Source organism: Guyanagaster necrorhizus (genome assembly GCF_019112545.1).
Source record: "Guyanagaster necrorhizus MCA 3950 unplaced genomic scaffold BT62scaffold_8, whole genome shotgun sequence".
Taxonomy (NCBI): Eukaryota; Fungi; Basidiomycota; class Agaricomycetes; order Agaricales; family Physalacriaceae; genus Guyanagaster; species Guyanagaster necrorhizus.
In genome coordinates, this window is record NW_025064887.1 from 553223 (window position 1) to 581122 (window position 27900).

Here is a 27900-nt window from a genome sequence, read left to right on the forward strand (position 1 = left end):
CCATGCATCCACTGTTAATTAGTGCCATAACAGTGTGAGTGCTTTAAGACATAAGCATCTCAATTCAGACCTTGGTTATCAGGTCTTGGCCCAAAGTCTTGGCCTGTCAGATGAACTTCCATGGTCTATGCAGTTCATCAAGCCATTCTAAAGCTTGACACTGTTCAGCTTCTCATATTCTAGTGATCATATCATCGATCACTTCCTCAGCTCAAGTCTTGTGTATCCAATTCTTGAGTATGACCTTTGTCACTTCTTCATCCTTCACATTCTTGATGGCTCACCAAGTCTATTTGGTCTCAAATGACTTTAGTCAGCTAATGGGGTTCTCTACTCCTGTTCGGCTCATAGATGATTGAGTCTGTTTTGGATGTTTAGCTTGGCAAACTGTTGATGATGACACACCTTGAGGCTCTCTGCCCCTCTTCAGCCCTTTATCAGCATTTGAGTTGTTGAGGTTGGTTCCTTAGGCAATTCATATTCATAAGTGATAAGGTTGAGTATATTTGAATGCATGCATAATTTAAGCATAGAAGGTACTACAGAGAAAGAATTGTCAGTCTGTCTATATTAGGCTCAAGCTGCACATGATCAACTAGCACATGATCAACTAGTGTGGCTTCATGTTTGAGCCTTCCATTAGAGTTTACTTGTATATACTAGTGTTGATTCTCTGTGCTTCAAGGCTTTGTGTGACTAGCTCAAGAGTAAAATGAGATAGAATAAACTTTAGCTTGAAGCTGGAGTTTTCCAGCAAGAGTGAGCCTCTTAAATACTATACAAGTTCTGTGCTAAATATATTGTTACTAATTGTATATTGTTGAGTCCTTTGTGCTCATTGTCTTTGAGCATCATTACTATACATAAAAGAACAATTGTGCATCATTGGACAATGCTGCTATATTAAAAGACAATGACTGATTTAGCTATTGTGATGACCAAGCTTTATCTTATGGTCTTAAGTGCCTGTGTTTAGCATTCTGACTAAGCATAAATAGAGGTTAATCAGGAAAGAAAATGGAAAAATCATAACATTACCCCCTCCTTAAGACCATCATCCCAATGGCTTAATTTAAGAATAGTTCATACTTGTATATGATATTATTGGCATTCATCTGTTTTTTATTGACCTATTGATTGGACTCTGGTCTATACCCTTTCCAGCTGACAAGATAGTCAATCATTGTCATTGAGCCCTCTCCCTTTTGTATGGACTTTATGCAGTCTATAGTGCAATATCTGGTTGACTTTATAGTGTTTGTTATTGTCAATGAGATCTGGAGGTGGAGATGGCTGGTGTTTTTGGTTTGGGAATGCTGGTGTGATGTATAGGGTGAAGAGTGCTTCGTTGAATATATCATGGATTTTCCATGTGGCAGATAGTTTGAGTCTGTATGCAGAGTCCCCAATCTTTTTCAGAATGGGGAATAGACCAGTGTGCTTGTCACTGAGCTTACATTTGGAACATAGAAGGTGCAAATTGGTGGTATTCAACCAGATCTTGTCATTGACAGAGTATGTGTATGCAGCATAGCAATGCTTGTCATATTGCTATGTCATTATAGCTGCAGCCTGTTCAAGTGCCATTTTGGTTTCTGCATGAATTTTTGTCATAGTAGTAGCAAAATCAGTTGATGAGAGAGTCATAGTGTGATGTCATTTGGTTTGGGTGATATTTGGGTGTTGGCCATAGTTTACAAAGAATGGGGTCTTCCCTATTGTGGAGTGTACTCAGTTGTTGTGTTGGAATGTGGCAAGAGCTAGCCATTTGACCCAATTGTCTTGTCAGTAGTTTATAAAGAGTCTGAGGTATTTTTCCACTTCTTGGTTTGCTCGTTCTGTTTGGCCATCGGTTTGTGGGTGGTATGCAGTTGATGCATTCCTTTTGATGTTTAAGAGACAATATAGATCATTCAGGAACTTGGAGACAAATTGCAGTCCTCTGTCAGAGATGACCACTTGTAGCATACTGTATTTGGCATATACCTCATTGCATAAGATCTTTGCCCACCCTTCAGAGGTCAATTCTGTTGAGCAGGCAATAAGGATGATCACCTTCAAAAATCGGTCAACTATGACAATGATTGCATCATAGCTATTACAGTCTGATAAACCAGTGATCATGTTGATGGAGATATGGGTCCATGGAGATGATAGGACTTCATTTGGATGGAGCAGCATGGCTTGGGCCTGAGTTGAGGATTTGCCTCTTTGACAGACTTCACATGCTTTGACATATGCAGTGATGTCATTGTTCATTCTTGGCCACCAGTATTCCTGCAGTACTAGTTCTTTGGTTTTGGCAATGCTGGGGTGACCAGCAGTCACATGGTCATGGCAGGTGATGATGATTTTGCCATGTAATCTCTGATCTCAGGGAATATAGATCCACCCATCATAATGGATGAGTCTCTCTTCCTTTGTTATTCCTCATTCATGGTTGAGAGATAGAGCTATCTATTAGTCCCATTTGTGACTGTCTTGGGTTATACTCTTGATGCACTCATGGATTTCTTCCTCTGTCAGCATTATCATGGCCCAGAAATGTTCAGATCACAATAATATGATGCCATCATTGTCAGTTCCTCCTTGATCATGATCTGTCCTCTAACTAAGTAGGTCTGCCTTTTTGTTTGCAGTTTCTGCTTTGTGATAGAGAGTGTATTGGTATTGACCGAGTTTGGTGACCCATCTGGCTTAGTGACAGTTAAGCTTCTGAGGCTGTTGAAAATAGCAAAGGTTCTGATGATCTGTTCAGATCTCAAAAACTTCTGTGGCCCTGATCAGATAGTGCTGCCACTCTTCCAGGGTGAGCATGATGGTAAGTAATTTCTTGTTGTAGATTTTGTAGTTCTGCTCTATGACAGTAAGTGCTTTAGATAGGAATGCAACTGAGTGCCACTTTCTGTCCTGTTCTTGAGAAAGTATGGCCCTGATTGCATCTTCACTAGAGTCAGCTTTGACTTGGAATCTCCCTTCTTGAATCAAGATGGCAAGAATGATGTCCTCAGCTAGCTGTCACTTTAAGTCATTGAAGATGTCTTGTTGGCAGGGTCTCCAGGTCCAGGGAGCATTGCTAGTCTGCTGTATCATTGGTTGAACTATCTTGCTGTAGTCTCGGATGAAGCATCAGTAGAAGTTTGTGAATCTGAGGAACAACTGTGATTCCTTCTTCTTAGCTGATTCTGGCCACTCTGTCACCCCTACTACCTTGATGGGGTCCATCCAGATACTTCCTTCACTGATAATAACTCTGAGGTATTTGATCTCAAGTACCTCGAACTCACACTTTTCTGCCTTGAGGAATAATTTGTGTTTCCTCATAAGAGCTAGAACCTGTTGTATTAGCCTCCTGTGCTCCTTCTTGGTTTTGGACATGATTAGGATATCATTGAGGTAGAAAGTAACTTTTCCAGTGGTGATGAGGTCCTTAAAAATATCATTCATCATCTATTAGAAAGTTGTTGGGGAATTAGTTAAGCCAAAGAACATAACCATCAGCTTGAATAACCTCTGATTCATCCTGAATGCAGCCTTCCATTCATCCTCTTCTTTGATTCAGATGTTGTTGTATCTCTATCGGACATCAAGCTTGGTGTAATACTTGGCCCCTCAGAGCTTGTCCATGAGCTCTGAGATGAAAGGGAGAGGATAATGATTTTTGATCATCATTTTGTTAAGCTTTCAATAGTCTTAGACTGGTCAAAGCTTACCATTCTTTTTTTTGATGAAGAAGAATGGAGAGGCCATCAGAGATTTTGATGGCTGAATTTGCTTGCTGGACAAGTTTTCTTTCAGAAACTTGTTAAGTTCCTGTTGCTCATTATTGTCAAGAGGGTAGGTTTTGCAATCCAAGTTGGCATTTGCATTTAGGATCAGTTTGATCTCATGATCCTATAGTTTCAGCTCTGGTAATTCATTGAAACTTTCCTTCTTGAATAGATCTCTAAAGTCTCAGACCCATTCAGATACCATTTCCTCAATGGTTCTTTCCCCCTTTCCTTCGTTCACTTTAGCTGCTAGGTTGTTGGCATGATGAACAGCTTGGATGTGTGCTTCTCATTATAGGTCAATGGCGAGTATGGTTTCTCTATCCTCTATTTTCTCATCCCACTGGTCTTCTGAGTCTTCATCCAGTAACTCAAATGGAATCTTTCAGCAACAGCACCTTGCAAATGTGATTCTTTCAGTCTTCTAGTTGATCAGCAGATTATGATGTATTAGCCAGTCATGACCAAGAAAAACTTCCTTGGTCCTGAGGTCTGTTACAGCTAAGTCAATCCATTCAGAATGATCTCTGATTGTGAGCCTAAGCTTAACAAAGTCAGTAATTGAACTGGCCTGATTTTTTGTCCTATCTGCATTATAGACCAGAATCGGTGCTGCTGTGGCTTGGATTGAGAGTTTGTGCTTGTCAACAAAGACATGATTGATTGAACTTCCTATGCAGCCACTGTCAATCAGAGCCATCATAGTGTAAGTTGTTCGGGATGTAAGAGTTTCAATCTGGGCTTTGATGAGTAGGTCTCACCTAGGTGTCTTGAACCACCAGATGAATTTGCATGGTCCATAGAGTTCATTGAGCCACTCCAGGGCTCAGCATCACATGGCTTCTTTTATTTCTTTAATCACTTCACTTATAACTTCTTTGGCCTGAGTTTTATGTACTCAATTGTTAAGTACCACCTTCACTGTGTTTTCATCCTTGGCTTCCCTGATGGCCCTTCAGGTCCACTCAGTATCAAATGGTCTGAGCCAGAAAGTGAGGCTCTCTGCTCCTGTTTGGCCTGTAGGTGCTTGAGTTCTTTCCTTATGCAATTCCTTGGTGTGTATAGAAGGTCTGAGTATATTTGAATGTGTGGGTATGGTAGGCATAGGTGTAGCTACAGAAATACTTTTAGTCTGTTCAATGGCTGGAGTTTGCACACTATAAAGTCCTTTGGCCGGTTCAGTGGAATTGCTCATTAACTAGCTGTGTCTTTTACCTCCTTCACTTTAGTTTCTGTGCTGAGTTTTTCTTCTTCCTTCTGTAAGTCAGCAATCTGCACCCTGATATCTTCTCAGGTTCTTTTCTTTTTTGGACAGTCTTTTGCTATATGGCCTTTCTGCCTGCAGTTGAAACACTTTTCTTCTTTTTTCATATGGTCTATGTCTATCGGCTTTTTTAATCTAGTGTATGTTGTTCCTGTTCTAGTCTTCTGACTCTCATAGGCAGAGGCTGTTGAGAGTCCCAATGATTTTCTGGCAGTTGGCCCTATCTTGTTTGAGGTTGGTGAGGTTGGCTTCTTCATATATTCTTGAAGTGTTGATGACTCTGCTTTCTGCCTTTATTGCTTCTTGTACATCTCAATGATCCTCTCCTTCCATTTGTCATATCCTACCAGCATCAATGCTCTGATACCGATCATAGAGATCATGGTGATGTATGAGGAGGGAACACCTCTTTTAAGGGCTTCGACTATTCATCCATCGTTTGCTATATCATCCTGAATCCTGGCGAGCTTAGCAAGTTGTTTCAGCTTGTTGAAGTAGTCAGTTATGGCCTTGTCTCTCATCTTATACTCTTTAATCCTCTGTTTATGTATCTCCTGTACAGCTGGATCAATGAATTTGTTGTTCAATATCTGTTTGAACACTGGTCAGGAAGGATATCAATAGTGTTGTCACAAGGTGGAAAAGAAGATTGGAAAAATGAGTGTCCATTATGTTTTAGCCTTGTCCTCTAGATAAGAGAAGGCAAAGACTACTTTATTCATATTGGTTCCAAGGTATACAATGTAAACCTTGAAATACTGTTCACAGTTGATAAGAAACCAGTCAATATCATCAGAGATGCTCTTAAAGAGGTAGGGTTTCCACAATAGATCAGATTGACAGTTCATTATAGCAGCATTTTTTGGTAATAGCCCCATTGGGTTGGGCTATTCATCAAATGATGGCCAATTCCATATGGTGGGTGGCCCTGAGAAGGAGTAAAGAGAATGGTCATTAGCAACTGGGCTCCCTTTTGAGGCAGTATCTCTTCAAACAATTACCCCATCTCATATGGTAAATTCAAGACAGATGGTCTTGGAGTTATCTCATATTAGTTTCTTTCTCATTCCATTTGCCTCCACTTCATTGCCCACTGAGGAGTCAACTTTCACTTCCAGTCCAAGAGTTTTGGAATTTTTTGCACCATGGTGCTAAAGGATTCAGCTGATATCAGGTCCTGATGAGCCAAGTTGCTGTACTTCATATTGATGAATTTGATGTCTCAGCCTTGCTGTGAATAGATGATGCCATGTAGATAGCTTATTTTGGTGGGATAGATAGAGAGTTTAGCATTAGTTGTGGCTGGTCTTTCAGTTGATAAGAAGGTATTGGCTTGAAGGGATCCTTTAAATGCTATCAGCCATACTCTTCTCAAGCATACTTTGTTGCAGTATACTGTAAAATATCTCATTTTTCAGTACTGTTTGCATATTTATACTTTAGTCCTAAGGGTGTGGCCCACCAGCAAGCATCTCTCTATAAAAAGAGTATTCCTTGCTCATATAGTCCTTGGTATTCCTCTCCTCTTGCCTGTTCTATCTCTTCTCTCAATGCTTTTTCATCAGTTTTCTTGGCAGCATATTCCATGAATTGTTTGAGTCTGAAAGGGCCCTCACTATCCTCCTCATCACCCTCATCTCTACTGTCCTCTTTCTTGAGGAGGAAACCAACAGGTGGGTCATAGATAGATGGCATGGTTAGTCTGAGGGTTGCTGGAGAGCTCATCATTGATCCTGGTGCTGAGCCTGGCAGTATTTGGGTCAGACCCAGAGGCTGTATGCTGGATGGGGGGATTCTGGAGCCAGCTGTATCATGTACCACTGTGCACTCTTTCCTCCTCCAGTTCTCAGCTATAGAGACTGAAGTTTCATTGGAACCCAGAATCAAGGAACTGATAGATGACTCTACTTCCCAGAAATCAGTGGAGGGCTCAGTCAGAGACATGGGCATTGTTAGGTACCCAGAGCCTATAGGCTCTAAGGACAGAGTTGGCATTGGAGGAAATGGTATCAGTTCTGGTGGGATACTGAGGGGAAGGAGGATGATTATCCATCCTAGTAGCCCAGTCTCTTTGGATTGTTTCATCTCAATCAATGATGCTGGCCGATCCTGCCCATAGGTCAGTTTCTGAGTTGAACTCCCTGAAGAGAGATCCTGAGAAGTTGGTATGAAGACCATACCAGCCAGAAGAGACTGATCCCAGTCTGGTGGCCTCCTCCTATCATCATCATTGTCATTCTTATCTGTTGTATTCTGCTTCTTCAAACTCTCACTGGGCTTCTGCTTGGACATACTTGGTGAGCTCTTTCTGAGCTCGCTAGACCTCCATTTGTCAGTTCTGGTTCTGCTGCTACTGCTGTACTGCTTTGTTGTAATTAAAGGGGACCTGGAGATCTCAGTCCAGAAAGACTTATTATATAATTCTATCCTAGGAAATCCTTTCTGTTGCACTGGCTGTTCCTGCCTCTGGCTGACTTCTGATATTAAGATGGTTATGGGAGTCCTCTGCTGCAGTGATAGCAAGTCCCACATTTATGAAATCCTGGTGGATGCTCCTTCTGTAGGAGTTGTTGAGCCTCAGCCTACTGATGGATGGGCTTGACTCAGAGATAACAGGGAGGGAATGGTAGAGGGAGTTGGGGGTTGTCTGAGATCTTGAAGCCACCCAAGTGGCATCAAAAGAGTCTCAAGCATGGTTTCCAATCACCAGAATATTAGGAGAGATGGAATAGCTGGGGGCAGAGACATCTGAGGGGATGTCACTGGTGACCTCTTCAGACTCCTGGATGATGTTTATTGTCCAAGGATTCTAGAATCCTGTGAGGACAGGATTGCAATCTCTGCTGGGTCATTGAGGGGAGTGTTGAGGTCCTTTCTCTTCCTGAAGGCTCCTTGAATATGGGTTGCTATATCTAGTTTCTGATATAGATTGCCCTTGCAGCTGGAAGGATGTTCTGACAGAGGCAGAGATGTTATGGAATGGTAGGTCTGAGGTTACATTTTGAAGGATGGTGCAGATCTGTTGGAATGCCTGATAGTGTCTGATTATCCAAGTGGTTACTGATTGTCATCCACAGCAAAGGGTGATGATGGCTAAAAGCCCTAGTAGTGTTTCAATGATAGAAGCTATCAGTTCAAAGAAGTTGTGATTAAGGTTGGCAGTAGTGGTTGGTGGCATTCAGTTTCTCAGCACAATTAGGCTTGAGAAAGGAAAGGTGAAGCTTTGAGCTAATTGTTAGGCTCAAGCCATATGTGATTAACTAGCATATGATAAACTAGCATGGCTTTGTGTTTAAGCCTTTCATTAGAGTTCACTTGTGTGTACCAGTGTTGATTCCCTATGCTTCAAGGCTTTGTGTGACTAGCTTGAGAGTAGAATGAGATAGAATAAACTTTAGCTCAAAGCTGGAGTTTTCCAGCAAGAGTGAGCCTCTTAAATACTATACAAGTTCTGTGCTAAATATATTGTTACTAATTGTATGTTGTCGAGTCCTTTGTGCTCATTGTCCTTGAGCATTGTTACCATACATAAAAGAATGATTGTGCATCATCAGGCAATGCTGCTGTGTCAAAAGATAATGACTGACTTGGCCATTGTGATGACCAAGTCTTATCTCACAGTCTTAAGCACCTGTGTTTAGCACTCTGATTAAGCATAAATAGGAGTTAATCAGGAAAGAAAATAGAAAAATTGTAACAGTCTAGCAGTCTGTAATCTATTACTTGTGTTCTTGGCTGAGTTAGTAGAATCGCTCACTGCTTGGCCTTATCTTTTACCTCCTCAGCCTTATCATTCTGGCCAAGATCTTGCTTCTCCTTTATTAATTCAGCAATTTGTGCCCAGATGTCTTTCTGGGTGCACTTGTTCCTCTTCTGTAGACAGTTTCATGCTATATGGCTCTTTTGGCTACAATTGAAGCATTTCCTCTCCTTCTTGAGGTGATCCACATTCATTGGCTTATCCATTCCAGTACATATTATGCCTGTATTAGTTTGCTTTTTGCCATATTGAGAAGTTGGGGTTGAGCCACTAGACCTAGAGAATATGGTCAGATAGGAGGTGGAGGACTTTGAGCCCTGTCCCTGGTTCCTGTGTCTATCCTATAACAGGATAGATGACTCTGCCTTCTGCTGCTATTGTTCTCACCACATAATAATGATTCTAGTCTTCCACTCATCATAGCTGACCAGAATGCTATGTCTGAGGTCCGAGATGGTCCTGAGATAAGAGGGCGGTAATCTCCTCTTTATATATTTGACTATTCATTCCATGTTGGTCATGTCTTCTTGTACTCTGATAAGTTTACTGAGTCATTCCAGCTTGTCGAAGTAGTTGGAGGCCACTTTGTCACCTATCTTATAGTCCTTCATCTTCTGTTTATAGACTTCCTGGATGGCTGGATCTGTGAATTTATCATAGATCATTTGTTTGAATACTGGCTATGAGGGGTATTGATGGTATTGCCATGTGGTTGACCAGAACATGGAGGCCAGAAGGATTCACCATGTTTTTGCCTTGTCTTCCAAGTAGGTTGAGGCATATGTCACCTTGTATATGTTGAGTAAAAAGTATGAGATAAATACCTAGAAGTATTGATCACAGTCTATAAAGAATTGATCAATATTGTCAGATACCCTCTTGAAGGGGAGAGGGTCATATACAAGAATCAGTTTGATGTTCAAAATTTGTACTTTGGGATTGAGAGAGGGTGTCAGATTTAGGAGTCTGCCCTCTGATGAGTCTGACCACCCTGATGGCAGGCTGAAAAATGAATGAAGAGATCTATCATCAGCAATAGGACTTCCTGATGAGGAAGATTCCTTTTGCACAATACATCTGTTCTGAATGATCCAACCTTAGACTATAGCTATAAGATCATTCTCTTCAGGAGCCTCTGGTGCCACAGAGATTGCTCCACTGTCTTTGGCTTTGTCAAATGGTGGTTGTCTGGCAAATGGTTGTGGCATTGGCATCCTCTATGGGTTCAGATAGTGGCTATTCAGCTGTGGTCGATAATAGCTCAGCTGAGATGCCATACTGCAGACAGCTAACATGGCAAATGAGTATCTTGATAATGCTGTTCAGATTGACAGCATTATGTATGCTGATTTGAATGGCATCACACTTGGCATCCATGGCTTGGGTGCCATTCTTCTGTCATACTTTGACTTGTATGGTGGTAGCAGTCCCATCTGATAATATAAATATCTTTGATTAAAGTTAAAAATAGCCTGCTCAATGGCTGCATATTGCAAAATCTCCTCCTGCTCAAGTGAATCAGCAGAGATATATCTTTGTCCTAAGGATGATCTTAACCAGAGATCATCCTTCCATAATTTGGCTATCTGCTTCTGATACAGCTAAATGAAATCTTCTTCATATGCCTTACACACCTTCTGTCATAGTTCCTCCTCTGTTGAATGTTCAAACATCTTCCTACATTTAAGAAGGGTGCTCCTGACCTCCCTGTCAGAGACCTCCTTCTCGGCCTCATCATTCATATTGGTCACTTTCTCTTCCTCAAGGAAGGAAATTGTTGTGCAGGTTGAAGACCTCCAGAGCAGCTATGCTGGGGCTGCATACTGGTTCCAGCATCATTGGGTCTGGGTTGAGGAGTAGGCTCTCACTTGGGCTGCTCCTCCTTGACTCCTTCTCCTGCTGTTACTGCCACCATTGCTCTGCAATACTGGTGGAAGTTTTGATAGAATCTTGGCTGAAGAAAGAGAGCAGCAAAGTTTTCATTGAGGAACTGCTATATGTCACCCATGGAGTCGATGTGCTCTTCATCCCCTCTGACTGTCTCTCAGTCTGATGATATTCCATCTCTCCAGATGAGGATATCATCAGTCTCTGCAATAATGTCAGTCCTGTATGATAACAGGCAGTTATCATTGAGATCTGTTGTCTCCTTAGAGTGGAAGTCATTTGTATAGATGACTTCTGTGACTGGTCTTGTCCAGGAGTTGGGCTCAGTGGTGGGAGTGGCAGGTTCCCAGAATGGAGAGTTAGGAATGCTGTTAGTGGTTATACCAACAAGCATATCAGCAAGTTGGAAACTTCTAGAGCTCCTCCTCCTGTCTCATGCTTGGAGGTACCATCTGAAGAGGGCATTCTTCTGAGTGGCCTGGTGCCTGATATGTGCCTGCTCCTCGACATACTCAGCAAGAGATTGGAGAGATTAAATATCATCCTCTGAAATGACTGAGGTGATATCTGGGATTAGTTGTACTGGTTGTGATATCTCTGGATAGCATTCTGGTGGGCTTGCCATTCAGCCTCCTTCACTCTGTTCTAGTCAGCTAGCTTCTCTGGCTGTGGCTTGCCAGTACTAGAGCTCATTTCTGTTGTTGTCATCAAAGAATGGGTTAGGACTACTGACTCTAGTTCCTTCTCGGCCCAAACTTCTGCTTCATGCCAATATAGCACATTGGGATTCTGGGCCTGCAGTATTTCTGGTGCTTGAAGCCATCTGAATGGCATCAAGAGAGTCTCTAGCATAGCATCCAATGTCAGGCTCAGAGATAGTAGTCACTGTCCTTGTTGCAAAGATGTCATGCTCAGAGGATGGGATGAGAGTGTTGAGTCAAGGTCATCGAAACCCTGTAGCCCAAGGGTTTGCAGTGTCTCAGACAACTGCTGATAGAGGTTGTGGAGGATAGGTATGTTGCTGCTGCTGCTCCTCTTCTCTAATATTGTTGTGATTTTTCCTATTTTCTTTTCTTTTTTTCTCAGAAATAACCCCTATCTTTGCTTAATCAGGGTGCTTAGGCTAGCACTTAGGATCACAGAAAAGCTTAGTCAGCAGCCCAATTGGTCATGGTCTAATCGCACTGCTGTGTGCTGTGAAGGGAAAGACAATGCTCCTTTTATCACAGACTACAGTACAGTAGATAACAGCACAACAGCAAGACAACAGCTTTTGTGGAGAGCCTAACAACAGCAGGGGTAACAGCTCTACAAGAGACAATATCTTTGTGAAACACTTATTTATAGCCAGATAACAGAACAGTATTTAAGTAGTGCAGTTTTTGCTGTAATAGCTCTAGCTTCAAGCTAAAGTTTATTTTCTATCATTCTATCTCGAGCCACTTGCAAATGCCTTGATCACACACTGCTGATAGTGCATCAGTGAACTCTAACAGTATAACCTGAAGTGCAAGATTCTGTTAGTTTATCATGTGTTATTAGTCATATGGAGTTTGAGCTTAACAATTAGCTCGAAGCTTCTAGCTTCTCTTTCTCAAGCCCAATTGTGCTGAGAAACCAAATGCCCTCTGTCCTTAACCCTTCCAATTCAAACTTTACTCATGAGTTCTTCAAACTCTTAGCTTCTATCATTGGAATCTTGATCGGTCTATTGGTGATTATACAGCTGTGCTATAGATGCTAATCAATCATAGCTTGGACAATCAGACACTATCATGAATTCTAATGCATTCGAACTATCCTCTAAAATGTCACATCAGATCTCCCCCTCCATGACATTTCTGCCTCTGTCCAACAGTCCTTCCAACCTGCAGAAGGACCCAGCTCTGAAAATATCCCTGAGAGCTCGACTGAGAAACATCCTAAAAAAAAAGAGGAGCAGCACACATACTCCTCATGACCTCTGACAGCAGTCGTCTGAGATGCTGAAAACCCTTAGGCTACAGGGTTTCAATGACTTAGACCTGACACCCCCATTCTGTTCTCTCAGCACAGTATCCCAGCAATAAGGACAACAACCCCTATCCCTAGCACTGGCATTGGACACCATGCTAGAGACTCCTTGGATGCCCCATGGATGGCTTGAGGGACTGGAAATTCCAGGGGCCATAGATCCTGACAAACCATGTCAGCATGAAGCAGAAGTACTGACCACAGAGCAGGGGTCGATAATAACCCATACTGGAATGATGACAGTAATGAGCACCACTGGTGGCAAGCCACTGCCAACAAGGCTGACCGATTGGAGCATCACACAGTTAGCAGTAATTCTAGCTGAGCAGAGAGTGTATAAACAGTATCAGCAGGAACACAGCCAACTGACCCCACTACTATAGTCCTCCCCAGAGAGGACCAAATTTGATGTACCTATAATATTTCTGAGCACAGAGAGGAGCAGACAAACATTGACAATGAGATCACAAGGGAGAATGCCCTCTTTGAATGCTATCTCCAAGCATGAGCAGCAGAAGAGAGAAGGAGAAATGAGGGGAGTAGTCACATCAACACTCTCATTGAAACCACCACCCCCAACTCACCCTTCTGAGAACCTGCCATTCCCACCACTGAGCCCAATCTCTGAGCAGACTCTGACAAGGATCAGATGCAGCCTGATCTCAACAACAACTGCCTATTATCTTATGGGACCAATACTATTACAGAGACAGATAACATCCTGGTCAGAGGAAATGAGATATCAGACAGCAGAGGAACAATCAGGGGAGACAATGAAAGTATCAACCCCACCAGAGACCTCAAGAAGTTTCTCAACAGGAACTTCATGACCTTTTTCCTCAACCTAAGATTTTATAGGAACTTCTGCTGATATCACAGAGCAATGGCACTAGGAGCAGCAACAAGTGTTGAAGAGCCACCAGAACAGCCCAAGCAGCAGCCTACTCCTTGACCTGAACCTGATGATGCTAGACCCAGCATGCAGCCCCAGTATGGCCATCTCGGAGGTCTACAACCTGCATGACAGTTCTCTCCTCGAGGGGGACATAAGCAGCAAGACCACCAGCAGGAACATGGACAAAGAGGAAGAAGAGGATCATGACGAGGTAGTCAAGGGTCCTCCACCTAACTGGATCAGCTCTTAGAACATACACATGCATGAAGAGAAGCAGAAAGAATTGGCATGGGAGGTGCACCAGAAGGATTTCATGAAATTGTATCAGAATAGTGCAACTACCTTATGGATAGACAATATCTGGTTGGTATCACCTATAGGACAAAGATATACTGCTGCTGATTATATCAAGCAGGAGGAAATTTTACAATATGCAGCCACTAAGCAGGCCATTTTTATTTATAATAAAAGATATCTAGGACATCAAATGCAGGCATTACTGTCATACAGGCCAAAATACAACACTACCCCAAGGCCTTGGATGCTGAATGTCATGCCATCCAAGCCAGCTAACATGGCACTGACAATCCAAACTATGTCATCAAGATATTCATTTGTCACCTCTGCTATCTGCAGCATGGCATCTCAGCTCACTCAGAGCCACCCTCCACTGAGCCCTCATTATTCAAACCTATGGAGATTGCTGATCTAGCAACCATTTGCTGGACAACCACCACCAGATAAAGCTGAAGGCAGTAATAGACCCAAGGAGCCCATGCCAACAGAAGACAACCCTGTCACACTCACCCAAGGCTGGACCATCAAGAATGGTCAGATTGTACAGAAGACAGTTCTCCCACTGGAAAGTCCCATTGCTGATGATGATTCTCTCCATTCCTTTCCAGGGCCTCTAAGCAGATGGTCAGGACCACCTGCTGGCAGGTGGCCAAACCTGATGCCTGCCCTTGACATGGAAGCTCAAATCCTTAACATCAAACCCATCCTCATATCTGAGCCCTGACTCTTTTGGAGGGCCTCTGATATATCAATCAATTCTTAGTCAATTGTGACCAATACTTTCAAGTATTCACATCATACTTTCTTGCTGACATGTACAAGATGATGTTTGTGGCAACCCACATGGCTGATAAAGCAAAGACCTGGTGGATCCTGATTTCTTCAATGTTTTGGTCTACCACAAGGACCCATCACTGATATCCCTCATGATCAGTGTTCAAGCAAATGATTGTTGACAAATTTACAGACTCTGCCATCCAAGAAGTCCACAAACAAAAGATGAAGGACTTCTAAATAGTCAGCAAACTCGCTACTAATTACTTTGATGAATTGGAGCAACTCAGCAAACTCACTGGAGTCTGGGACGATGTTGCTGATTCTGGATGAATAGTTGAGTACATGAAGATGAGAGTCCCAGCCTCCTATCTTATCATCATTTCTGACATCGGACAAGGAATTCCCATCAAATATGATGAATGAAAGGTCCGAATTATCACTATGTACAAAGAATGACAATGACAGAAGATGAAATCAGCAACCCTATCATGGAGGGCATATAGAAACCAGGAACAAGGCCTGAAGCCTTCTGTTTCTACTATGACCTCATCCACCAAGCCTGGGGGCTCAACCCCAACTTCTTTCAGTGAGAAGCAAACCAGTATGAGCATGACATTTACTGGAACAGATCAGCCAATAGATGTGGATTGTCTCAAGAAAGAGGGAAAATGTTTCAATTGTGGCCAGAAAGGCTACATAGCATGAAACTGTCTCCAGAAGAAGAATAAACACATGTGGGAAGAAATTAAGATGCAAATCGCAGAGTTAATGAAGGAGGACCAAGATCTTGGGTCTGAAGCCAAGCCCAAGGAGGTAAAAGATGAGACCGAGCAGTAAGCAATTCTACTGACTCAGCTAAATTATTAACAAGTGAACTGTCATCTACAGCTGTAGACCAGACTGACATTACTTCTGTAGCTATATCACCTATGTCTAAATTATGCATGCATTCAAATATATCCAACAATACCACTTCTGCAACAGAATCATCTAAAGAATCGAAACAGGATATTCAACTGCTGATGTATGGCTGAACAAGGATAGAGAGTCCTAAAACTGGTAAGTCCTTACTAAAAGTTCACTAAACTAATACTTTAAAAGATACTCAATCACTAATGGGCTGAACAGGAGTAGAGGATCCTATTGGTTGGCTAAAACTATTTGATACCAAATGGACTTGGTGGGCTATCAAAGATGCCAGGAACAAAGAAGCAATGAAGGCTGTACTTAAGAATTGAGTACACAAGATCCAAGCTGAGGAAGTGATCAACAATATGATCACTGGAATATAAGCTGCCAAAAGATGTTGAGCCTTAGAATGGCTCAATGAGCTACATGGATCACAAAAATTTATCTGATGATCCAAATCTCCAGGACAAGACTTACTAGCCAAAGCCCAGATTGAAACATTAACATCTTGATCTATCTATGCAGTCATGGCCCTGATTGACAGTGGCTGCATGGAGAGTTCAATTAATCAAGCTTTCATCGAGAAGTATGAACTTCCCACTCAAGCTATGGCAGTACTGATTCCAGTCTATAATGCAGATGGGACAAAGAACCAAGCTGGATCAATCACCGAATATGTTGAGCTTAGGCTCACTATTGGCAATCATTCAGAACAAATCGACTTGGCAGTAACTGACTTAGAGACCAAAGAAATATTCTTTGGCTTTGATTGGCTGATTCGACACAATCTGCTAATTAATTGGAAAACTGGGTGCATCATTTTTGCTTGATGCCATTGTCAGAAGGTTCCATTTGAACTACCAGATGAAGACTCTGAAGACTAGTGGGATAAAGAAATGAAAGACAGTAAAACAATTCTTGCTATCAATTTCCAAAAGGCCATTAACATTCAGACAATACACCATGCTAATGACCTAGCAGCAAAGGCCAATGCTGAGAAGGAGAAGAAGATGTTTAAAGAACTGATATCTGAGTGGGCATGGGACTATCGAGACTTATTCAGAAAGAAAAGTTTTGATGAATTACCCAAACTAAAATCTTGGGACCACACCATTGAACTGATCCTCAATGCAAATGCCAACCTAGATTGCAAGTGTTATTCACTTAGCAACAATGAACAACAGGAGTTAGATAAGTTTCTTAAGGAAAGCTTATCCAGTGGAAGGATTTGATTATCAAAATCACCAATAGCATTGCCCTTCTTCTTTGTCAAAAAGAAGGATGGAAAGCTCTGACCAGTGCAGGATTATTGGAAGCTCAATGAGATGACAATCAAAAATCATTACCTACTCCCTTTAATTTCAGAGTTAATGGACAAACTCTGGAGCACCAGATATTACACCAAACTAGATGTTCAGTGGAGATATAATAATGTATGCATCAAAGAAGATGATGAGTGGAAGACTGCCTTTTGAACAAACTGAGGTTTGTTTAAACTGACAGTTATGTTCTTTGGACTTACAAACTTGCCCACCACATTCCAGTGGATGATGAATGATATCTTTAAAGATCTCATTGCCACTGGGAAGGTCACAATTTACTTGGACAATATTCTGATTATGTCTAAGACCAAGAAGGAGCACTGAAGGCTAGTATGATAAATACTAGCTTTAATAAGAAAACATCAACTTTTCCTCAAAACCGAGAAATGCGAATTTGAGGTATTAGAAACTGAATACCTCAGAGTCATTATTAGCAAAGAAAGCATCAGAATAGATCCCATCAAGATTACTGAAGTAACTGAGTGGCCAGAACCAACCAAGAAGAAGGAACTACAATCATTTTTAGGGTTCATCAACTTCTACTAATGGTTCATTCGAGACTACAGCAAAATAGTTCAACCTATGACACAATTAACCAGAAACTCCCCATGAACTTGGGAAATTTCACAACAAGCAGTGTTTAACAACCTCAAACACTGCCTAGCCAAAGATGTCATCCTAGCCATACTGAGTCAGGATGAGAAATTTAAAGTGAAAGCTGACTCCAGTGAAGATACAATTGGAGCAGTGCTCTCATAAGAACAGGATGGCAAATGGCAACCAGTCACCTTTATGTCAAAGGCACTCACCATGACTGAGCACAACTATGAAATCTATGACAAGGAACTTCTTGCCATAATGTTGGCACTTACTGAATGGCAGCATTATCTTATTAGAGCAGTTCAGACTTTTGAAATTTAGACAGATCATCAGAACCTGTGATATTTCTGACACCCCCAAAAACTTAATCACTGACAAGCCTGATGGGTCATGGAACTGTCACAGTATGAATATACATTACACCACAAGCTGGGTGCAACTAATAAGAAGGCCAATTTCCTTAGCCAAAGAGCTGACCATGACTAGGGAGGGGACGACAATAAAGAAGTTGTACTCCTACAGCCAGAACACTTTCATGCAATGATCATGCCAATGGAAGAGGAGATGCATAAACATATCAAAAGTGCCACTAGGGACCCCCACAAGTGGGATCAATGAATTGCTCCATCATTCAATCATAAATAGAGGCTAAAGAAAGAAGGAGGATTGATCAGATATGACAAGTGAATCTATATCCTAAGGGACCTGAGTCTCTGTGGTGATATCATTGCCACCTATCATGATCATGCACTGGCAGGACATTCTGGAATCACCAAGACAAAAGAATTAGTCTTGAGAGAGTATTAGTGGCCTAAGATAGACTATGATATCATCCAATATGTCAAAGCATGTGAGGTTTGCCAATGAGGCAAAACTTCAACATAGCCCAGAGCAGCTCCACTCCACCTGAATGAGATCTCTTCATTGCCATGGACTCACATCTTGGTAGATATGATAACCAGACTTTCCAAGAGTGATAGCTATGATACAATCATTGTTATAGTTGATCACTTCTCAAAAGTGATCATCCTGATCACCTGTTCAACAGAATTAACATTGGAGGGATGAGCTAAAGTCCTACAAGATGAGGTATATGCAAAATATGGCATGCCTCAAGTAGTGATTTCAGACAGAGGCCCACAATTCATATCCAAATTCTTGGATGACCTATACCAACTTCTCAATATTAAACAAAATGCATCAACAGCATATCACTCACAGATGGATGGTCAGACAGAATGGGCCAACCAGAAAATTGAAAAGTATCTTTGACTTTTCATTAACTACCAGCAAGATGATTGGATGGAATAGCTTGCACTAGCTGCTTTCCAACATAACAACAGGATTCACTCAGCAACTGGCAAAACACCTTTCTTTGTCAACTATGGACAAAACCCATCAGTTGCACAAAATGAATGGATACACACAATGACCCCAGCATCATCAGATTTTGCAAGCACAATGGCAAAAATCCATGAAGAAACAAAGGTAGCACTTGAAAAGGCAGCAACAGCTATGAAAAAACAGTATGATAAACACTGAAGGGATGCCCATAAATATACAATCAATGACAAGGTTTGGCTTGATACAATAAACCTATATCTTCTGTGCCTCAAACAAAAACTGGCAGACAAGTGAACAGGACCATTCAAAGTCATCACCAAGATTGGCAGCTCTGCATACAAATTGAAATTACTAGTGATATGGAAAATTCATAATGTTTTCAACAAGACACTATTAACACTATACATCATGCCCATCTTTCCAAACCAGGAATGACCACACCCACCACTACTAGAATTAATCGACAATGAAGAACACTATGAAATCAACAAGATGCTAAACCACAAAACACAAAAGGTTAAAGCATGAGGTGGAGGCATAAAAACAACCATTGACTACTTGGTCAGCTGGAAAGGCTATGGGCTAGAATCAAACCAATGGGTCAATGAAAAATACATGAATATGGAGAAGATAATACATGACTATGAACAATGAATCAACAGAGTGGATGCAGAGAGGGTCATGTTCAACATTATCTCTGAAGAAATATATCGATCTGTCACCAGCAGAAGACATGTAGCGAAGGGCAAGGTCCATGACAGGGAGAGTGAAGATGCTGATGCTGTGATAGACAAGCCAGAAATAGTGCAGCAGACAGGACTAGAGCATCTGCCATCTGCGGGGTGACAGTCCTACATCACAAATGGACCAGGAGACTTATCTCTAAATTAACCATCAGGATGATAGTCTTAAAGAGGGGGTAATATTATGATTTTTCTTATTTTCTTTTTTTTTTTCCTTAGAAATGACCTCTATCTTTGCTTAGTCAGGGCACTTAGGCCAGTGCTTAGGATCATGGGAAGGCTTAGTCAGCAGCCCAATTGATCATGGTCTAATCACACTGCTGTGCACTGTGAAAGGAAAGACAATACTCCTTTTGTCACAGACTATAGCACAGCAGACAACAGCACAACAGCAAGACAACAGCTTTTGTGGAGAGCCTAGCAACAGCAGGGGTAACAGCTCTATGAGAGACAATATCTTTTGTGAAACACTTATTTATAGCCAGATAACAGAACAGTATTTAAGTAGTGCAGTTTTTGCTGTAGTAGCTTCAGCTTTGAGCTAAAGTTTATTCTCTACCATTCTATCTCAAGCCACTTGCAAATACCTTGATCACACACTGCTAATAGCACATCAGTGAACTCTAACAGTATAATCTGAAGTGTGAGGTTTTGTTAGTTTATCATATGTTATCAGTCATGTGAAGTTTGGGCTTAACAAATATGCCCTTCAGTCAGGCTTCTAGGGACAATTTTGGGGCTGTTTTCTTCTGTAGGGTGGAAGGATTGTTGAACAGAGGCAGAGATGTCATGAAGGGAGAGATCTGGCATGACATTACATAGGACTGTGCAAATGCATTGAAACTCTTGATAGTGATGAATTGCCCAGATAATAATTGATTGGCATCCACAGCACAGCTGTATGATCACCAATAAGCCTATCAATGTTCCAATCAAGGAAGCAAGGAGTTTGAAGAACTCATAGGTGAAGTTTGGATCAGAAGGGTTAAGTGCAGGAGGCATTCAGTTCCTCAGCACAATTGGGCCTGAGGAAGGGAATGATAAGCATTAAGCTAATTGTTAAGCCCAAATTCCATATGACTATCAATATGTGATAAACTGTTCAGAATCTCACACTTCAGGTTAGACTGACAGAGTTCACTGATGTGTCAATAGAGTTGTATAGTCAAGATGTTGCAAGTCACTTGAGAGTAGATGGTGAAGAATAAACTTTAGCTTAATGCTGGAGTTACTACAGCAAAAACTATGCTACTTAAATACTGTTCTGTTATTAGGCTATTAATAGAAGTTCACAAAAGATATTGTCTGTCATAGAGCTGTTACTCCTGCTGTTGCCAGGCTCTCCACAAAAGCTGTTGTCTTGCTGTTGTGCTGTTACTGCTGCACTGCAATTAAATGACAAAAGGAGTATTGTCTCTCTCTTCACAGCACACAGCAGTGCAATAAGACAATGACCAACTGGGTTGCTGACTAAACCCTCCCATGGTCCTAAGCACTGGCCTAAGTGCTCTGACTAAGCAGAAATAGGGGTTATCTAAAGAAAAGGAAAAGAAATAAGGAAAAATCATAACAAGCAGGCTGTGAAGCTAGAGTCCTTCCTTTAAAGTATGCATAGCAGCCACATACTCTGATTCTGTGGTTGAGAGCAAGACAATTGCCTGCTTCTTAGATGACCATGAGACAGCTTCATCATTTAACATGAAAGAATATCCAGTAATAGCATGTCTATTCTCAGCCATCCTTCCATCTGCATCCATATATTCTTGCAAAACTATCTCATTTCCTTCAAATGTCAACCAGTAGTCCCTCATGCTCTTCAGATACTTGAAGATGAGCTTTACAGCTCTCCAATGAGCTTCTACAGGCACTAATGAAAATTTTAAGATGGTTACTATTGCAGATATGATATCAGAGTGAGTCCCAAGCATAATCCAGATCAAGAAACCCACAGACTCTCTGTAAGAGATGTCTCTCATATCTGCAATCTCCTGGATAGAGGCTGATGCAGAAAAAGAAGACAAGTGGAGATTAGTGCCCATTAGCATGAATACTGGCTTGAGATTCTTGAAGCTATGGAAATAAATGATGGCATTGATATATGAGCATTGTGAGAGAGAAATGGAGCATAACTCATAGTCATGTGTGATCTTGATGCCAAGGATCCAGTGTAACTCACCCAAGTCTGTGACCTTCATGTATTTTGCCATTCATTTCTTTACATCTTATACCAGCTGCAGCAATGATGCAGCAATTGTGCAGTCATCAGCATGCACTGCAATAACAGTCAAATTTTGATTTTTCTACTTGTAAAATACAGCCTGATCAATATTACACTGCTTGAGTTTCAACTTCTCAACTAAAATCTCAATGAGACATTGATACCAGTGATGGCCACTCTGCTTCAAACTATACAGAGTCTTTATGAGGCAGCAGACTTGCTCAGGATGAGAGCCAGACTTAGGATAGCCAAAAAGTTAGTGCATATAGATGATTTCTTCATCAATGAGCCTTTTTGTTTAAGTATGTGCCTTTGATATTGATCTGATGGAGCTCTAAATTAAGTGCAGTGGCTATGATAAGTATAGAATGAATGGATGCAAGTCTTGTGACAGAAGCATAAGAGTTAAAGTAGTTGACACTGAGAACTTGTGAGAACCTTTGTACTATCAGATGAGCCTTGAACTTGACTGTTTCTCCTTTAGCATCCTTCTTAATTCAAAAGATCCACTTTGAGCTCACAATATTTGCTTCAACTGGTTTGTCCACAATTTCCCAAGTTTCTGCAGCCTTCAATGTTATGATCTCTTTTCAGATTGCATCTTCCCACAAAGACCAGTTAGGTTGATGCTTTGCTTCAGCTAGACTTGTTGCAGAACAATACAAGTCTCTGATATCAACCTTATATAAGCATAGACAGTTTTGTCCTGAGTTGATGGTTAATTGCCTTTAAGCAATTGACCATCATACTCAGGTGAGTAGTAGTCATACATACCTCAGCATTTAAGCAATTGACTGTCATACTCAGCCTGGCCATTATTCACTGCACAAAAATAATCTGCCTGCAACAGGTTATAGATTCTGCATTTTAAGGCCTATTTTGAGTTTTTTCATCTTCATGTCTTGCTTATGCTCTGCTATCTCTCCATCAGTCATTTCACTACTGCAACAATATCACCACATATATCATGCCATCCTTTGACATAATCAAAAAAGGCTTCAACAATCTAAATGCCTTTAATTATAGTGAATGGGAAGAAAATATGTCAGCCCTACTCAAAACTCACTGTGAGTACCTTATCACCATCAGCCATAATCTTGAACCAGAGTTTGCAGACCTTGAGAAGCCAATATACCAGGAGAAGAAAGACTGAAAGAACTGGAAGGAGATTCAGATATCAGCTGCTAGCACAATCTACCTCTATTTTGATGAATCTCAGAAGGCTCATGTCAAGAGCTGTCTTAATGATCCAGAGAGGATGTAAGACACATTAAAGGCACATCATCAGCAAAGAAAACTGGTAACTCAATTTGTAGCTTACACCAGCTTCTTCAATCTTAAGAAGGAGACAGATGAGTCACTTTCAGGCTTTGCCAGTCAGAACACTCAAATCATAAGTCATATCTGTGCTCTGTGTCCTGCTCATTTTAGCCTCCAGCAGTTAGAAGAAGAGCTTCTCATTATGGCTCTGATTCATGCACTCTCTCAGCCTGAATTTGAAAACTTTGTTACATCACTATTCCTTCTCTTTGGTAAGCTCACTCTCAAAGGACTCTGCACTACATTTCACAATGAAAAAAACAATCAGAAGCTGCATGCTAATGATCCAGCAGTCTCTGTTGCTCTTAAAGCCACACCTTTCTGTTCAGCTATGAATTCAGCTACTAATGCCACTGTAAAATGTAGATGGTGCCTTTATGAGAATCATGCAGAGAAAGAGTGTATAACCAATAAGTTTTCACTAAAACAAGACTATGAATGTGCTGCTGACCATACTGCTGAGAAGCATTGTTACAAGATATTATGATTTTCCTGGTTTCTTTTGACTTTAACTCTTATTTATACTTAGTCAGAGCAGCTAGTCTAGCACTTAGGACTGTGAGACAGACTTAGTCATTACAACAAGCTTAGTCAGTCATTGTCTTTCAATGCAACACTAATACTTGACAATGCACAAAGAATCTTTTGTAGATAGTAATGACATCTAAGGACAATAGATGCAGCAATAAGCACAGACATAATAAGTAGTTGTAATTATAGCAGGATGCTCTATAGTATATAAGTAGGACAGCTCTCACTGGTATACCTCAGCTTCAAGCTAAAGTTTATTTATTCTCATTCTACTCTCAAGCTATTCTATCAAAGCCTTGAAGCATTCAATCAACAAAAGCACAATAAGTGAACTCTAGTGAAAAGCTTGAACATGAAGTCACATTAGTTTATCATGTGTCTATAATCACATGTGGCTTAAGCCTAACAATTAGCTCAAAGCTTACACTTCCCTTTTTTTATACACAATAAGTGCAAAGGAAATCAAATGCCATCTATCAACTCAAACTCCTCTAACTTTGATCATGAATTCTTTGATCTCTTAGCTTCTATCATTGGAATGCTGTTAGGATTATTGGTGATTATTCAGCTATGCTGAGAATACTAATTAATCACTGTCTAAGTGGTTAGACACTACTAGAAATTTCAGAACATTAGATGTATATTATGAAATGTAACCTCTGACTTACCACTCTATGACATCCCTCATACTCTCTGACCCTCCTTTCAGTCTAAGGCAGGAACCATACCCAAAGCTGGGCCTAGCAGCTTACATTCAGAGAATATTAAAGAAGAAGAGGAGCATTGATACCTCTCTTGACTCTGATGACCAGACAGCAGAAATAGCAACTATGACCTCATGGGTTTCTGGAACCTATGGGTCCTGTCTTCTGTCTCTAACCATGAGAACAAGAATCTCTCGCAGAACTTCTTTAATGACTCACCATTCCCTGACCATTCCACTATCACAAGAGCACCCAGTATTAGAGACCATACTAGGGACTCTATTGATGCTCTTTAAGTGGCTCTAAGATCCTGAAGTGTTTCACTGCACCCAGAAGTCTCTCTCTATGCAATACTGATAGGAAGTCCACCATCCTGAATCCTGTTTAGTAGCAGAAGCCATAAGATGATTGGCACTCTGTCAGACAGAGAGGCTGTCTAACAATAAGAATGCAGCCCAGAATTGAATCATCCAGAGGATATTCTTAGACTGAGATCTCTGGGTCTCATTTAATTATGATGCAGCAGTTTGACAGCAGCAGCAGCAACAAGAAGAATGAGCTCAGGCTGACCCTGAGCAGGCTCAAGAGGAGCTCATAGAGTATACCAGAGCAGAAGCCCAGCACACATTTGAAGAAGAATGAGAAAATCAGATCCAGTGACAACAGGAGCATAAGCAGGAAGCCACCTGTCTCAGATCTGCCTCTCCCAGTAGATATGGACTCCAAACAGAGTCCACCTGCTCTCCCTTCTAAGAGCCCAGTACTTCCACTGATCTATGGGCAGAGCCATACAGCCCTATCACTCTCAGCAAAGCTATAAGGAGGGACTATACTCCTTCTCTCTGAAGGGACAATGTCTCCTCTGCTCAAACTCCTAGCTCTAACACCACCCACTTGGATGCAGAGTCTATTCTCAACCTCTATGGGTTATGAGTATCTTTCAATGCCCATGTCTCCAACTATGCCCTCAGGCAATTCCTTAGAAACCAAATTGCTGGACAGTTCCTCAATCTGAAGTTCTATAGAAACTTTAGAATCTATTGTGAGGAGCTGATGGCAGTGCAAGCACATGGTGGCACTTAGTATGATATTGAGATTGAAATCTGTCTCTGAGTATGCACAATTCCAACTGACAGAAGTGCTGAAGCTGGATCCAGCACTCAGTCCAGCTCTCCAGCCATAGTCAGACTGCTAGAGGAGAGCATCTTCAACTGACCTATTGATTTTCTCCTTAAGGATAATGAGAAGAGCAGCATGCTTGAGAATGATAAGAATAAGAGTAGCAGTGAAGGCCTCTACTGCCTCAAAGATTTTATGAAGTATATAAAGAAAGATGTCAATGAAGAGGCACTGAGAGAGGAGATACAAAAGAATAGAGAAAGAGAGTATCAGGACCTCTATGAGGAGGGGATAATCTTTTTGTAGTGCAATGCTAAATAGCTTGCATCATCTTTGAGACAATTATATATTAATGCAGAACTACTGAAATGGTGAAAAATTTTACAGTATGCAGCCATAAACTCTACAGCTGACATCTATAACCAGAGACACCTTGAGGACCAACTAGCTGATCTACTGGCTTATAGGTCAAAATTCAACATTTAATTAATGTCATGGATGTCATCTATAACACTAAAGTGAGCTATTTACACAGCTCCATCCACCTGAATCTACTGAAGCCAATACTCATATACCACACTGTCCATTCAGTCCTCAGCAATCTAGCTCTCTCACTCCCAACCCCAGCCAATGACTCAGCCTGATAGACTCTGCAATCTCTGGACTAGTAAAGGGAGTTGCCTTTTTGGCAGACAACTGCCATCAGAAGAAGCCAAAGGAAGCAGTGGCAGCAAAGAACCCATATGAGATAACCTAGAAGCAGTAAACTCAAATTCACTATCTGAAATGGGGTTATTATTTACAAAGAAGCTCTCCTACAAGAGAGCTCCATGGCAGATGACAATTTCTTACATTCATTCCTCAGTCCACTAACTGACTGGCAGCATTCACTCTTTAATGAGTGGCCCAACCCAATAGACACACTCCTCAAGAATGCTGCTATATTGCAGTACAAATCTGCTCTTCTCTGAATGCCCCAACTCTTTAAAGATACCTCAGATAATATTGACCAGTTTCTTATAGACTGCAAGCAATACTTTAAAGTCTATATTGCCTACTTGGAAAATGATATAAATAAAGTCACCTTTGCAACTTTCTATCTCAAAGAAAAAGCAAAAACATGGTGAATTCTAATCTTCTCAAACTTCTATTCTACCATCTGACAGCATCATTGTTTCCCCTTTTGGCCTATCTTTAAGCAGATGTTTAATGACAAGTTTATTGATTTAGTCATCCAAGAAGTCCACAAATCAAAGATCAAGGAATTCAAGATAGGTGATAAGATGGCTATGGACTATTTCAATGAGCTGGAGCAGCTTGCTAAGCTTGCCAGAATTCAGGAAAATACAGCTGATGATAGATGTATAGTCAAGGCTCTCAAATGAAGGGCACTAGTATCTTACATCACAATGATCTCAGCTATTGGAAAATTCATACCAAAGAGGTATGATGAATGGAAGGAACAGATCATTGAGATGTATAAAGAATAGCAATGGCAGAAGGTGGAGCAGTCTAACCTCCAGGACTATCAGAAGAATCAGCCCTCTACTTTGAAAGGAGAGACTCAATCTGGAAGCTCTAAAACAAGAGGATCATCAACTACTAGTATGACAATATATAGCATGCAGAAGACAGAGACAGGAAAGCCTATGGATATTGATTGAATGAAGAAGAAAGGCAAATGTTTCAACTATAGACAGAAAGGACACATGGCAAAGGATTGTCTAAAAAGAAAGCATATCTGTGAGAACATTTATGCACAAATAGCAGAGTTGCAGAAAGAGGCTGAGAAACTCAACATAAAGACAAAGATCGAAGAAGTAAAAGAGAGGGCTGACCAGTAAAAGGTTCTACTAGGTCAGCTAAAGAACAGAACAGTATACAAGCAGCAGTCACAGGTTGGACTAATAGTATCCTTGTAGATGCTAATATGTCTAAATTATCAGTGCATTTGAATATACCTGACTCATCTACTACTTGTGATCTAGAGGGATCACCAGAAAAAACTCAAATGCCTATAGGCTGAACAGAGAGAGAGACTCCCACTAAATAGCTTAAGCTATTCAACACCAAATGAATGTAGAGAGCTATCAGAGATGCAATGACTGAAGAAGCAGCAAAGACAGTACTCAAAAATTAGGTACACAAAATTAGGGCTGAGGAAGTCATAGATGAAATGATTGAAGGGATGAAAAAAGCAGAGAGATGCCAAGCCCTAGAATGGCTCAATGAGCTTCAGGGGCCAAGGAGATTTATTCAATAAGCAAAGACCCCAGGATAGAACCTGACTATCAAAGCATAAATCAAGATTCTGACCAACTGATCCATTCATGCTATCACCATATTAATCAATAGCAGCTATACTAGCAGCTCAATCAATTATGCTTTCATCAGCAAGTACAATCTTCCAACTTGAGTCATAGCAGT

At 41.1% G+C, this 27900-nt stretch overlaps 1 protein-coding gene across 1 annotated transcript; it reads left to right on the forward strand.

Annotated features, from left to right (window-relative positions):
- Positions 1-5148: 5148 nt before the first annotated feature.
- BT62DRAFT_1003846 (uncharacterized protein) lies at positions 5149-13839 on the forward strand (the record flags this gene model as incomplete). The annotated part of the gene is made up of 2 exons (XM_043176981.1): positions 5149-5174; positions 13680-13839. The coding sequence occupies 2 exons, from the start codon at positions 5149-5151 to the stop codon at positions 13837-13839; spliced, it is 186 nt and encodes a 61-aa protein (XP_043041571.1).
- Positions 13840-27900: the final 14061 nt, after the last annotated feature.